The sequence below is a fragment of the Cyanistes caeruleus genome, chromosome 14 (genome assembly GCF_971803275.1).
Source record: "Cyanistes caeruleus chromosome 14, bCyaCae1.hap1.1, whole genome shotgun sequence".
NCBI lineage: Eukaryota > Metazoa > Chordata > Aves > Passeriformes > Paridae > Cyanistes > Cyanistes caeruleus.
Genome location: NC_141714.1, coordinates 16,886,796 through 16,901,356, shown reverse-complemented (window position 1 = coordinate 16,901,356; position 14,561 = coordinate 16,886,796). Strand labels below are relative to the sequence as shown.

The 14,561-nt window shown below is 39.8% G+C and overlaps 1 protein-coding gene across 1 annotated transcript in view; it reads left to right on the top strand.

The window, feature by feature from the left end:
• The window catches only part of LOC111928764 (uncharacterized), a 126,523-nt gene that overhangs the window by 100,682 nt on the left and 11,280 nt on the right, over positions 1 to 14,561 (top strand). The window contains exons 6-7 of the mRNA XM_086850249.1: positions 8,719 to 8,797; positions 10,358 to 10,465. Of these exons, the coding sequence (XP_086706375.1) occupies positions 8,719 to 8,797; positions 10,358 to 10,464 (186 nt within the window). The 3' untranslated portion in view covers position 10,465. The remainder of the gene's footprint in view (positions 1 to 8,718; positions 8,798 to 10,357; positions 10,466 to 14,561) is intronic.

Below are 14,561 nucleotides of genomic sequence, written 5' to 3'. Positions count from 1 at the left end.
ACGGGGAGGGGAAACAGAGTTAAGCTGGGATGAGGAAATTGATCCTGTGAGTGTGAGTGGGGATTAATTTTGTTTGTCTGTGGGTAAACCAGATCAATTCCTACAGCCTTGCTGTGGGTTGGATGGGGCTGCCGGCACAGGGGGAGCCATTTGAATATGTATGTCAGCGTGAGGGGAATTGACTTTGACTGGGGAAGACAAAGTGACTGAGAATTGATTTTTATTGTGGAAGGAAATTGATCCAGAGAGAGGGGGAAATCACTTTGATTAGTGTGTAAGGAGAGCTCCCACCGTGGCAGAGAACTGACGACAGAAGAAATGGACTTTGATTTTGGTCATGACACGATTCTGAAGGTGGCTTTTGTAGCAGTAGATAAGTGCCCTCCCTGAGACAAGATTTTATGTTCTGTTTTGTGGGATGGCACTACTCAACTTCCATTCAGAATAGCAGTAATTCATATTTGAGCCAAAAACACTCGTTATTGAAAGCAGCATTGACCAAAAATTAGAACTAGGAACTGTATCTTGAATCATTTCAGTATATTGACACTGTTAGTTACAAGCATGATGAACTTGCTGAATCCAAATTTTCAAGTTTTAATTTATTTTTATTCCTTTAAAAAGTTGGCGTGCTGATTTATTTAATGTTTCAGTTGCCATTTCCAATCCAAGGGAGGTCCATTTACGCAAGGCTGAAAACATCCAAAAGAAAAAACATAATTTAAGCAAGTTTACGACACTGCCAACCATTGTGTTGCTTTATATTTGGCACCTGGCAGAGATCTTTTCTTCCGGCCACCAGAAATTGTTTTAATGCTTGGATCTGGCTGGAAGACTCACAGGTGGGATTCCTTCTCCAAGGAAAGGAGGGGATGGAGAATTCTGGGCCTGGAAAAACCAACTTCACTTGTATCCTCGTGGAAATCGTTTTCAGGTACCAGATGGAAAAAGTGATGTGGTTGAAGAGGAACAAATCATTCCTGGCCAAGCTGATTGATTTCTTTGCTAAATTAACAGCCTCTCTGGCCTCTGCTGATTACAGAATGTTATTCTTCTGCTGGGTTTTTTGCTATGGAGTGAATATTGGTATTTCCTTGGACACTCTTGAAGAGAATGAGGTTTCAGTAACTGTTTTATCAGCAGATTTCATGCTGGGCTTTTTATTAACAATATTTTTCTCTAAGTTAATTTTTTAGTCCTTAATTGATCTATCACAAAACTTTAATATTCTTTTGCTATTACTTATCACCCACAGGTGCTCACTGAATTAAATACCCTGTAAAGGCTTTTTTTTTTTTAAGTTAACTGAAGTGCCTTTCAGTTTCTGGGTGGAAAAATATACACAAATATTTAACTTTGGTCATATCTCAATCATGCCATCCTTGTTTTTAAGGGAGTGAATATATGGACAAGCAGGAGCAAGTCCAGCATCTTTCTTTGCCACTGGGCTGTAATGCAGGAAATTTCTGCTCAGAGAGATTGTGGAAAGTGAGAATTCTTTAAGAGTTTATGAGATAAATATGATAAAAAATATTTTTGTTCTTATGGAGAATTTTTATGTCTAATATTTTGCAGAAAGCAACATCCGAGGCAATCAGATTTTGTCATTCCACAGCCAAAATCTGCCAGGAACTACAAGTATTAAAAAATAGATGGACAAAATAGTTCAAAAAATGCAATGATGAGTAATCCAGACAAATTCCAGTTTCTGTGCAGGTGGCTCATAAATACTGTCATTGTCAGGAATTTTGCTCTCTTCTTTTTAATTTCCCTGACTAGACTTACTATCATTACATTTGTCTGACAATATTACCTTAGTCTGTTTTAAGAGGATTGGTTTGTGATAAAACATTTTATAAAATATAATGGCAAAAAAATGTAGGGAACCTAAATACTTCAGTGCATATTTAGTGACTGAAAATCAAACAATTCACAATTATAGTCCAAGCTTAACTGCTGGCAGGTGAAGTGGTTTGTCATAGAATTACACTTATCTTTTAATGGGTGAGTTCAACACATCATAAAGATAATAAAGATACAAGGCAGTACATGCCAGTCCCAAGTTCAGGAAAGCTAAGGCAGGGCTAGTTTGAAACAAAAAGAGATAAAATTGAAACAAGCGCTATGAGAAAGGAAATGATTCTTTTCATATAGGTTTTCTTTCATTAGGTAATGTATGGGATGAAATAGGAAATATATAGGATGTAATAAATCCCCAAAACAGCACAGAGATTTTTCTCGAACTTTAGGGGTCTGTGTGATACATGGTATTTTATAAATATTGGGTACTTAATTGTCTGTGTGAGAAATAACTGTTATTTATGGCCGTTTTACATTTAAACTAAATTAGGAGCTGTAACCAAAGCTATCACTCCAGGGTTTATAAAGTAATGTCTGGATCCATGTGATGTATTTTAACCTATGCACATATCCATTTAAAAGGGGCTTTATCTCCTGCTTGACAATCCTTAATAACACAATAGACCACTCCTGTATCCCCTTTCCATCCATTAGTCAATATATCCACAGCAACCAGCAATAACCCAGCAGCAAAAAGCCTACTTAAGTTCTTTAAAACCTCCCACCTGAATTGCTGTAGCCAGGAAAAACAAATGGGCCCAAAAATCTGTGGCTACATTTTAAAATGTGCTGAGCACCTGCAGCTTCATCAAAGGATGCTGGATGTCAGCACTTAACAATTTAGCCCACCAAATTAAAAATATTAACCATGTGAATTCATAAAGGCTGCAGTGATCTGCGTCAGGGCTGGCGTTTTCCCAGGGATCCCTCCTCAGCTGGGGGTTTTAGCAGGTTATTTTTGGGTTATTTTTGCCACTCTACCTGGTTATTTTTGTGACTGCCTGCCCCACACCTTGCTGGCCCTGCTGGGGCCACCTTGGCTCCAGAGCCTGCACCTGGGAGCTGCTTTGGGATCATCCCCACAACCACGAAAGTTTTTGCCGACCTGGTTTTGGGTGCAGGGTCAGCTCCTCACCCCAAATCACCACAAATCACCCCAAATCACCCCAAATCACCCCAAATCACCCCAAATCACTTTTCCTTTCCTTTCCCCGAGACCTGTCTCTGTGTTCCAAGGAGTGCAGACAGAAACTGGGAAAAAGGCAGGGCTGATGTTTTTCCAAGATCCATCACCTTTTATATGTCTGTAGAGGGTAGCTGTGAGCTTGCATTTTTGTATCTGATTCTCAGAGGACATTAGCTCCTAATAAAAATTAATTAAATTAAAACCTCATAAATATGAGACTACAGTGCAGAATTGGAGGATCATGCTGAAAGGATTTACAGAACACTCAGCTTTTTAGTGTTGCTCAATATCATATAAAAGGTTTGTTTCAATGTCACAGACCTGGGATTTTCCTGGAAATAAGCCTGTAATGAAATCCTTTATTAACTGCTCACAGTCATGCAGAAAAACAAGTATATTAAATAAGGAGAATATGTTCTGGGTTGGGGGTTAGTTTTTCATGCCGTTTTAAATTGAGCAGTCTGAGCATTTTAACAATCTTCCTACCGCTATATGACACCTTAATAATACTATTTAAAAGGTTTGAATTGTTATTTTTGATGCTGGGTCTAGAAACATGGATGTCTACCTCTCTCTCTGCCTCTCTCTATTTCTCTCTCTGTAAACATATCCCCAGTTTCCCAGCAGGTTCAAACACAGATGGCTGCCTTATTGCGACAGAAGCAAAAATGCTACATTAATGTTTAAAGAGATTAAAAATCCTCTTGGCAGCAGTGGCATATGTTACCAGTTAATTGTAGCACTGGAAGCTTCCCTGCTGTTTTAAAACATGGACTCATTTTACTTGCTTTCTGCAGAGCAGTATGAAATGTCAAATTTGTTGGTATAAGTTTTGAATCCAGTCTGACAAAAATGAGTCATTAAGACAATGTTGTTGTCCTTCTCTAACATAGTTTTCGAATCCAAATAATGTTCTGCTCCCATGCCAGCTCTGGCAGAAAGCTGGCTCCCTGCTCCAACCCAGCGATCATGTGCACACTTTATGGTTTCAGCAGAGGGCTTTGCCTTTGGAAGGCAGATTTTAGCTCTTCACCTGCATTATTTCCTCTCATTGTCATCCCGGCCAAAGCAGGCTGCTGGTTTAAATTACTTTAAAGATGTGATGGTGGCTTTTTGTGGCCCAGCCTCAAGCTGGAAGCAGAGCAGTCAAAGCCACTCGGTGACAGTGGTCAGGGATGAGCACTCTGCTGAGGAACATCACCCTTCCCAAATCCCTGCTCCCACACCAACAATCCCCCCAAATCCCTGCTCCCACACCAACAATCCCCCCAAATCCCTGCTCCCACACCAACAATCCCCCCAAATCCCTGCTCCCAGATCAATCCTCCACAGGGCACTGCTGACACTCTGCAGCTACTGCACGCTTCTTTCTCACTGGGCAAAGAAATAGGAAAAAAGTGTTGAAAACCTGAAAATGTCTGTCATTCCTTGCGTTAAATTCTGTTGCCATTATTGGAGATTATCCAGTTCCTCTTAAACCAGGGAGCAGCTGCCACATCAGATATACATTAGGACAAAACAAAGGATTTGGTCTTCCTAACTATCCTTTCAACCTCAAATGCTGTTAACAGAGCACTTTTCCCTGAGAAAAGCTGGTGATAAAACTTTGTGTCCCTGTACTGATGTCACCTCACCCTGGTTAGAGCTGCACAGGCTTTATGGGGCTTAACTATTCTGGAAAGTAATTGTGGCATAAATACACTCTCATGTCGGGAAGGTAAACAAAACTTAGCCTCACGTATTGTCTGTGATCCTTTTTACTATTTGTTCTTTGCCATATGTGCACATTAGGTTTTACAGACAAGTAGATGTGATCTCTGCCCCTCGGGGGTTTGCAGTGGAGATTAAATATCACACGGAGATGAGACATTCTTGTTGGTATTCTCAGCAGGGAGGGCCAAGGGTAGGGTAGGCATGAGCTATCCTGGCTTGTCTGAAAAAGAGACCTTTGAAATCAAGGCTGAAGCACATCAGTGGGAGGGACAGCACAGCTCCTTCTCATTTCTTCAGGGGTCTCAGACTGTCCAGAACACACCTGATACCAATTCCTGCCATTGATTTCTACGTTTTGAAAAATCTGTTCAAAGCCAGCTGCTTTCCCCTGGTTTCTGATCAGTCTCACTGCTCCAGCTTCATGGTTCCTCCTCCTATTGTTTTTTTTCTGCCCTGATTTGATCATAAGTTCAGAATATAGACAGTGAAAAATATAGCTCAAGATGTGTAATTAAAGAGCAGCTTGTTTGCTAACACGACAGGGGTTTGAATTCCCTACCATGGATTCCTGTCCTGGGAGGTTGGTTATTACAGGACCCGTGCAAGTCACTGGGTTCCAGAGTCACCAGAGGAAATTCTCTTCCCTGAGCAAAAAAAGTTCTGTACTGACACAATTTACAGCTACATAAACTATATTTTTGTGCTAAGTAATACAAGTCTTTCAGGATAGACCTCCAGAAATCAGCAGGAAATGTTACCTACTCCTGAAGGGTGGGGATTGAGCTGTTGTTTGTCACCCACTCTCTCTCCTGCTAATGGAAAAACCAGTGGTGCCACGTTCTTGCTCAACTGAAACAGAACATTTATTCCAGATTGCAAACCTGATCATATCTCTGAGCTATTTGCAGCAGAGCAAACACACAAAACCCAGAACACTGGCTACTTTCTAAGCATGAATAATAAATGAAATCTTCATATGGGACATTAATATTCTGGAACACTCGATTAAATCTTGTTTACTTCTTACAGCAACATTAGAATACACAAATTATATACCAGTGATCAAGTACTTGCAGAGAAAAAGATTTTGTAAAAATGATTTTAAATAAGAGATACAATTTTTCTCAGCCCAAGCTGTAAACTGCTTATTTCAACACTCCGTGCATATCACAACATCTACTTTCATAAAATATCTTATGAAGGACTGAATTGAGGGATTAATGTTCAGAATTCCAGCCTTTCCAAAACTTTGGATAGTAGTTTATAAAAGAGTAATCCAGCAGAAAATCAAACTCCTTTTTTCCTGCAGTTCAAAGTCTGAAACATAAGACAAAAATATTATTTTGAGAGAGATAAATCTCAAATTCCCTTTCTACAGGCAGATTGAAGATGGACATTGTCTTCTGTTTGTGAGGGCACTTGAGATTTACCAGAATTTTTTTCCCACTGCTTACAGATATTCTGTGCTAAAATGCTAAAAACACATACACAATTTCACAAAGGCAGTTGGGAAGCGTTCTGTAATTTGCTGTGCAGCAATAGGCATCACTTACACTGTTTAAATTAAAATTACTGGTGTGCTATTATTTGTTTACATTTTTATTGGAGCAACAAGATGAGTGCAGATGTAACAGCAGTACTAATTCCTTGGGATTCAGAAATACCCTAATTAAATTATTTTCATACTTTGTTTTCTGCAAGTGAAGTTTGCAGTTGTAGAAGAGAGTGTTTTTATCCCTCTTTCTCCTATTTGTGAACTTGTGATTGTAGCATAAAACGCTAAAAAAAAAAAAAAATGAGTCTTTAGCTTTGAAGTTATAGTGAATCTGTTAAATACATAAACAAGAATATTTAGTTACTTTGCATTATTCATGTAACTGCAAAAAGATTCACTCTGGGCAGACAATTACTGTGTATTAACATCTTGCCTTAGGGCAGTTGAAATGGTTTTTAATGAGGTGTTACCAATCCGGAATATCTTTCACTTGCCACTTGACCCAACAATTTATTTTTTGCTGTACGTGGGACATCTTGACATAAAATACTTTATTACAGTGATTCTGTTAATCATCTGCTGTACTTACACAGAATTTTTATTAGCATAAAAGGTATTTATTAAACTAATTCATATTGTTTTAAGTAAAGACATCTAGCACCTATAGATTGAAATTAATTGGAATTTTCTGAGTGTTCAGATCCAGAGCCTAAGAAGCACACTGTGAAATTAATATTCAGGTCATGAAAACAACTAATGAGGCTTCAGACCTATAAAAGTCCACTCAAACAAACACCTGCCAGTGTTTTAGAGAATATTCTGGCCCTGGCATCTGCTATGACCTGAAGGGCAGAGCAATATGAGCTTAACTAAGACAGTATTTCAGATAATTTGAGATCGAGAGACCAGAGCAATAAAGAAAAATGGTTCTTCCTTCAGTGTGAGGACACACATATCCACTGCTCATCCACACAGCAGCAGCTTGAATAGAAACAGGATTTCCAAAGGTTTTTTTTCTTCAAAAAATATGTTTCAGGTGCTTGCACTGCACCAGTGGGACTGAGTGGTCTGCTCTGAGCTGGTGGATAACATGATATTTCTGAAAAGCTTTGGAGTAACGAGGCTGTCAGTGACTCCAGTGTGAATGTTGGACAGGAACTGCTCACACCAGCAGCTCTGATGAGGGAAGGGTGTCCTTGCCAAGGCACACCTTGGCATGACCAGAGCTCGCAGCCACACCTGGAGCAGCTCTGAGCTGTTCTCACCTCCAGGGTTTGCTCCTCGGCACAGAGCAAAGCCCACAGCAAACCCAGTTTGGATCCTGGAGTGCAGAGAAACACCAGCACAGAGCTTTCCTCAGGTTGTTCTTATCCTGAACACAGCTCAGGCACCAATCTCTCCTGCTTTTCTGCCTCAGAGGGATTCCCAGAGCACCACGTGGATGCCACCAGCAGCTGGAAGTGACAGTGCAGGGGTGCAGTAAATCAGACACCTCAGTCCTTTACAAGCCACAATATCGCTGAGCTTGGCCCAGAACCACTTGAAAACAGACATAACACAAATTAATTTATAAAGAAATTACAGCTATCAAGACGAAGAGGTTGACCACTGCTTCGTTTGGTGCTGGAGCATATGGTGCACAAATATAATTCATCTTCCTGATTGGGAGGGGATACAGGGGAAAAGGGAATCTCCCTGGCATAGATGCCCAGGCAATGCCAGTGACTCTGCTGGAGCCTCTCTCTCCCTGTATATGTAATCTATGTTGAATTAATTTGTAGTTGGCTGAATTTCAAACACATCAACTTCGTTTTCATGTATGTTGATGGGATTTTCTTTTGGATCAGTTTCTTATGTTAATTAGGCCTCCATTTATGCTACATTGTAATGAGGTTTAGCAACTCTGCATGTGCAAGCCTGGTGGGAAATGGGCTGGATGTGCACAATTTCAACTCTTGCAGTTGCCTGGGTTCGATATGTTACACATTTTCCTGCTTCCCAAGGCATGGGCCAATCAGTTCTTTTCTAATTTTTCAGTGAAGAGGGTTTATTTGATGGACTATAAAGTGTTGTATTAACTTGCATTTTAAAGGGATGAGAGGGGATTTTGACTGAGATACTTACTGGTTCTTCAGATCTTCAGCAGAGAAGTTGAAAAGAATAAATGGGTGGGTTTGCTGTGGTTTCCAGACAGGACTCTGCTTGGAAGGGAAATACCAAACTGCCCTAGATTTAAGAAGAGATCAATGCAAGCAAATCTTAAATGTCTTTCTTTTCAGCAGAACTGAGACATGAGTTTTTCTGCTACAAAGGAATTTCCCCATTAATTGCTTTGCTCATCTGTTCAATATCTGAAAAAAACAGCTGATATATTGATCACTGATATTTTATGGTTTTTTTATTGGAAGTGTCAGGGTGAGCACAACCTTTGTGGGGCACTGAGGCTTCCTGCTTGTCCTTGCAGGAGCTGGTGGCACACTGGGGACATCAGCAGGTGGATCTGGGATTTTGCTGTGTCCTTACCCCAAGGGAAGCAGAGCAAGGTGAGCACGGCCAGCCCATGCCAAAGCTCAGGGTGATCCTGTGCCCAAGCCATGTGGTATAGCCTGGCTTTTAAAATCCCTGTTCAGTCCGTTCAGCACTGTACCAAGAATGCTCAGCTGGTTTTCAGTCAGCCAGCCAAGCAGGGGCAGAGCCAGCCTGTTCCTGCCTGCTGCACCTCCCACTCACCCACTCCTTAACACAGCAACCTCAGCTCAGCTTGGCTCTTCAAGGCTTTTTTCCTGGGAGCCCGAGGCAGGAGCTGTAATTGCCAGGTCATAAGCACCTTCTTTAAAATAAAACCTTATTTATTCCCTCTCCCACACAGCACAACTGTTAATGGTGCAGGAGTTAAGAGCAATTGTCTATTTTTCCCTTTATAACTACCTCCATTTTCCCTTAGAACACTAGAACTGGGTAAGTACAAGTTTCTCTTAAGCAACATTCCCTTTTGAACACAAGAATCTTTCTCCAAATATATTTGCACAGCAAAGGATATTACTATTGCCTACTGAAGTACCCTAAAATATGTAATATTTTTCTGGCATGTTCTGGGGAAAAAAAGTTCATCTAGATGATGTGGTTTAAACTGTTCCCATTTCTCAGAAGTTTGCAATAAATATTCATCTTAACCTGAGGCATTGTAGTTAATATTCAAACTCAAGCTTTTAAACTTTATATTTTAAATAAGTGTTCAGGAAATGTATGAATGGACCCCTCATTGTCAACTAATCCATGTTCCACATGGGTATGTACTTTTCTATGTAGAATTATTGATAGGATAATTATGAACTTGCCTGTCCCAACCATTTGGTTCATTCAGCCATTATGGTCAAAATTTATTGTGTTTGGAACATGCCTAAAACTCATCTCCTCACTTAAGTGAAATAATCTGTGTAGCACCAAAAGCAGAATTTCTGAAAGGTATTTGTAAGATGTCCTCCCATGTGAGCACTGAGCAGTGCCATTAGGACAAGAATGATATCAGCATTTCCTGTTATGTAATCAGTAGTGGGGAAATTCTGCTTCATATTCTGCTGAATGTTGCAGTGGTGGTGAAGCAGGGGCAGGACTGAGCCCGAGCTCCCCCTGTAAATAACAAAATCAATTCCCAGTATTTATCTGTGCTAAGGTTTGTCTGCTTCACCACAGTGAAAATTGGAGGCTGCACAAACAATGAGCACTGGATAAATAATAAGCACTGGCCTTTAATGGGGCATTTTCGGAGTGGTCAATGCCACTTGTTGGCTCTGGGAAACCTCAGCTTCAGACTGTGGTCAAATACAAAGATGACTGAAATCCCAGTATTTCCTGAAGTTAACCTTTTAGGAAAGCAGACTCTCAATATATAATTGAACATGCCATTCCTTGGGGAAACAAAACAGCCTCCTTGCCTACTGCATTCAGCTCTTCAGCTCTGTGCTTCTTGCAGTGTTTTAAGTAAATCAATGAGAAATAAAGTTTGCAGTATTTAGTTGAATGAAGTTGTTTTTAGAGCAGGAAAGAAAATCCCTAGTGCTTATAAAGTGGCAAGACTTTCTTAATGTGCTCTTTCTCCACAGGATTTGCTGTACAGTCACCCCTGGTCAGGAATCTAGAGATGAGAAATGTGCAAAACCATTTGCAGCCATGCATTGCATCAGAAACCAAGGGGGAAAGAAAAAATTAGAGTAAGTAGGCATGGCTGTGAGTGAGCCTTACTATGAATAAATAAAACATGTAAGTACATCATTTTAGTATGCTTAATTGTTTTGCTAAACTAACACACTTATGACTATTGTCTTTTCATGAGGAAAATCCCGAGCGTGAAGCACGACTTCAAAGAAGACACTGGGAATTCTGCTCTTGGCTAAGAGATTCCAAGGGACCCTTCAGCTGGGTGGGAAGTTCTGTACAACTAAATCTCTCACAGTGCCTTATTCACTGCTTGTCTGCCCTCTAATCCAATAATCTTTTAAGCCCCTAAGAAAGCAGCAGCTCCTTTGCTGGGTGCACTGTCCTGTTCCTAATCCTGTCCATACCTGTCTGCCCTAATGGCACAGCCCAAAAGGGGCAGGGCTGTTCCACGCCTGCCTTTTGGGAGCATCACTGAACAGATGAAGAGAGGCCATGCTTTGAACACAGCAGCATAGTAACATGTATTTTCCTTTAAATCACTGTAGCCACAGGTGTGCCCTTGGTTTTCCCATGAGGACAACAATCCCTGGCTTGGCACCATAGCAGGGACAGGGACTGGTCTCAGTTAAAGGGGATTTTTGCCAAATTTTTGTAGGACTCTTGATTTTTTTCCTAAAACAAAGCAGAACAAACAAAGGTCTCACTCAGGGAGGGAACACAAGGCTATATATCTGAGAAAAATCCAGGGCAGGGCACACATTTACTTGTTCACCCAGCCAGGGAAGGACGGAGCTGTCTGAGGACATGAGGGACACTTGCAGTGTCTCAAAATCACAGAATTATCTGAATGTGTGAGTTGGATAAGACTCCAAAGATCATCGAGTCTGACTGCTCACCATGTTCCCAACTGCAACATCCACAGGTTTTTGGAACCCTTCCAGCAGATGGGAACAGGCACCACCACCCAGCCTAAGGATCTCCTTGCCTTATCATCCCAAAAAGAAATGGAATTCTTGAGCAGCATCCCTAAAAGCACTCGTGAGTGGCCCAAGATAGCTGGGTTTCTAAGTGCCAGCTCTAATCTAGGAACCCCCTAATAAACAGCCACAGCAAAAAGAGGTTGTTGGTGGTGGTTTTTAATAGTCGTTAACTTCATTGCAGAGCTGATTAATTGCAGAATTTGGTCTGTAGACATTACTAAGGAAAAGGAGATGAGATCAATATATACAGTATGTTCTACACAAATGAAATTGTTTGAAAGAGGGTATTTTGCAAGCTACTGAAGGCTGATTAAAAACAGTTTGCCTAAATTTACTTTGGCTGCCTTGCAAAGAGATTTTAATTTCATAATCACAAATACTTCAAATGTACTTCTCCCCCCACCAGATTACAGTGGATGAACACACAGAGGAACAGAATTAAAGTTTGGAAAAATTTAAATGTAGCATGTTTTACATTTCCAGTGTTTCTCTTGGCAACCTAAATATTGTTTTAACTTTGTTTTAACTTGTGGTGTGATTATACATTGGCTCACATAGGGGAGCTGCAGAACTCTGCCTGCTGAGCATCATTAAGCACTTTGGTGCTCGGTGGGAGTTTGTTCATTAGGAAGAGTGTGTTATGAATTTTACTCTGTGAGCATCTTTGTCTGTGAGAGGGAGGGAGAACGAGGTAATGAGAAGAAAATATAAGATCAATCATTTAAACATACAAAACAACTAAATATAAATACTTCTGTTTAAAGGAATCAAAGTATTGCCCGGAAGAAAATAAGCATCAACACGAGGGCTATGAAAGAATTCTCCTGAAACCTGTTGCTACTTCTGCTTGGAAATTTGCTTTATTTCCTCAGATTTAATCTGTTTGGCAGAGATCCACCAACCTGCCATATTTTGTCTTCCAGTTTATGGTTTCCTTTTATGCCCTATGGTAATTTTTTTAAATCTTAGGACATATAATAATATAATTGTATAAGATAATTTATTCTAATACTTACCCATACTTATAAATAAATTCTACTTGCAAGAAAGGGAAGTCTTAATTGGTAAAGACTTAAAATGACATGATTTTTACCCATTTTATAAACTTCAAATTTTTCACAGCTGAGAATAACCTATAGAAGATTATTACTTAAATCATTTTACACATCAGTTCCCAGGTATAAAAGACTGTGTGGTCGGAGAGTGGAATGCTGAAGTTGGTGAAAAAGGATGTATTTTGTAAGATATGCAAAATACATTTAATTTTTCACTGCAGTATTTTAAAAATGGCCTAATTTTATATTCACAAGGGATTAATTCTAAGGTTTTGTAATTCTGTTGCCTTCTCTGATGTATAAGTTTATTTACATCAACATGGATGTGGAGAAAAATCAAACCCACCGTTTTCCAAATGTTTTACAATGCCAATGCAGTGTTAGACCCACCTGGCATGAGTGACATCCATAAGATTTTCCAACATACTTACTTTAGCTTAATATGTTATTTAAATACAAGATGACATTTTTACCTATGAACATTAAAAACAAAGAAACAAGTATTGAAGAAGGAGAGAAATGTGAACAATAATATCTGTTCCTTTAAATTATGTCTCCAAATATTTTTCCTCTATGAAAGTAGCAAGAGCTTAAGCAACTCCTGCTGTCTTGTTGTTCGACATCCACTACTGCCCATCTGCCTATTGATTGGTAGGAAACTCCAAATGGGAATTTCATCTCATTAATCATGTCACATCACAGGGATTAGGACAAAAAAAATCCTTTATGCTTCACAGCAGCCATCTAATGCCCAGTAAGACAAGTGAACGAATATGATATGGATAGAATATCTTCCCACTAATTAAAGGTCATCTGCTAAAAACTGTGAGTCAGGCTGGCTCAAACGTGCTCTGGCCTAAGCCTGCACATCCTTTGCACAATGAAAGCAGCAGTAAATATGTATTTCTAATTCAAATGTTAGCAGAGCTAGAGAATAAACCCATCCATTACAGAGCAGTGCAGTGACAATGCTGGCAGCAGTGGTTCCCCCTGAGCAGCTCCCTGCACAGCCCAGTCCCATTGATTGTCTCCTGTTCCCCCCTGGCACCATCATCAATATCCATCCACGTGGCTCTGCCCCTGCCACGCTCTGTAATCCTCTTACAACACCACCAAAAGTGTTGCTTTTCTACTCAGAACCCCCATAATCTACATGATGAGATGCTCGGATTTTTCTAAGCCTGTTTGGTACTGTAACGAGCAGGAAAAAGCAATTAAAATTGCTGAGATGTGCCTGAGCAGGTGAGGTGAGGTTTCCTTGCAGTGAGGGCACCACGGCAGATGAGAGGGACACACACAGCCTTGGAAGAAAGCCAACTTATTAATGGAATTTGACCATGCAAAACTTGTTGAAATCCCTCTAGAACATCAAATGCCACATTACAATATCTTTACTGAGGTCCCTGCCATTCCCAGGAAGTTTTTCATTCCCTTTTAAGAGCATGATTTATTTTTTTTTTTCAGTTATGTTTTCCAAAGCGAGTTTTGTGGGATGTATTTTGGTTTGCATTTATGTTTTGCTTTGTCTCTGTAGTGAAAGCTCTCACCTGTTAAAAAACAAGTAGGTGGGATCTGGGTTTTTTTCATTGGAAAGAAACCTTGAAGGAGTCAAGGTTTATTTTGACAGAACTAAATGGTTTGCTTTTTTTTTTTTTGCTTTTGAGTTAATAACAATTTAAATGAATAAATATCCTTGAAAATATTGCTTATGAAGTCGTATTTAAAATCTTGCAGGTGATTTTTGTCATGCCTATGAGTAGAAATGAGGATAACACAGGTATAGGTCTAATTAACATATTTACTAATGGGATAAGGTAACAAATAATCTCTCTAAAGCCAGCAGAATAATGCTGCATGCTGCTGGTGCAAAGACTGATAAAATATGGATATTTTAACACTTAATATGTGCATTTTGAAAGTTTATGAGCTTGCAATTGTTTTGCACCGGGTTTTTTTTCATTTTTCTAATTAATTATTCAATCTCTGAGACCATTTTACTGAAGTGAGATATTGCTCAGCAATGCTCACAACCATTAGTTTTACAAAGATCATGACTTCAGCAGAAAGATCTGATTTTTTCCATTGACCTCTATACTTAGAGGAAGTTCATGCTG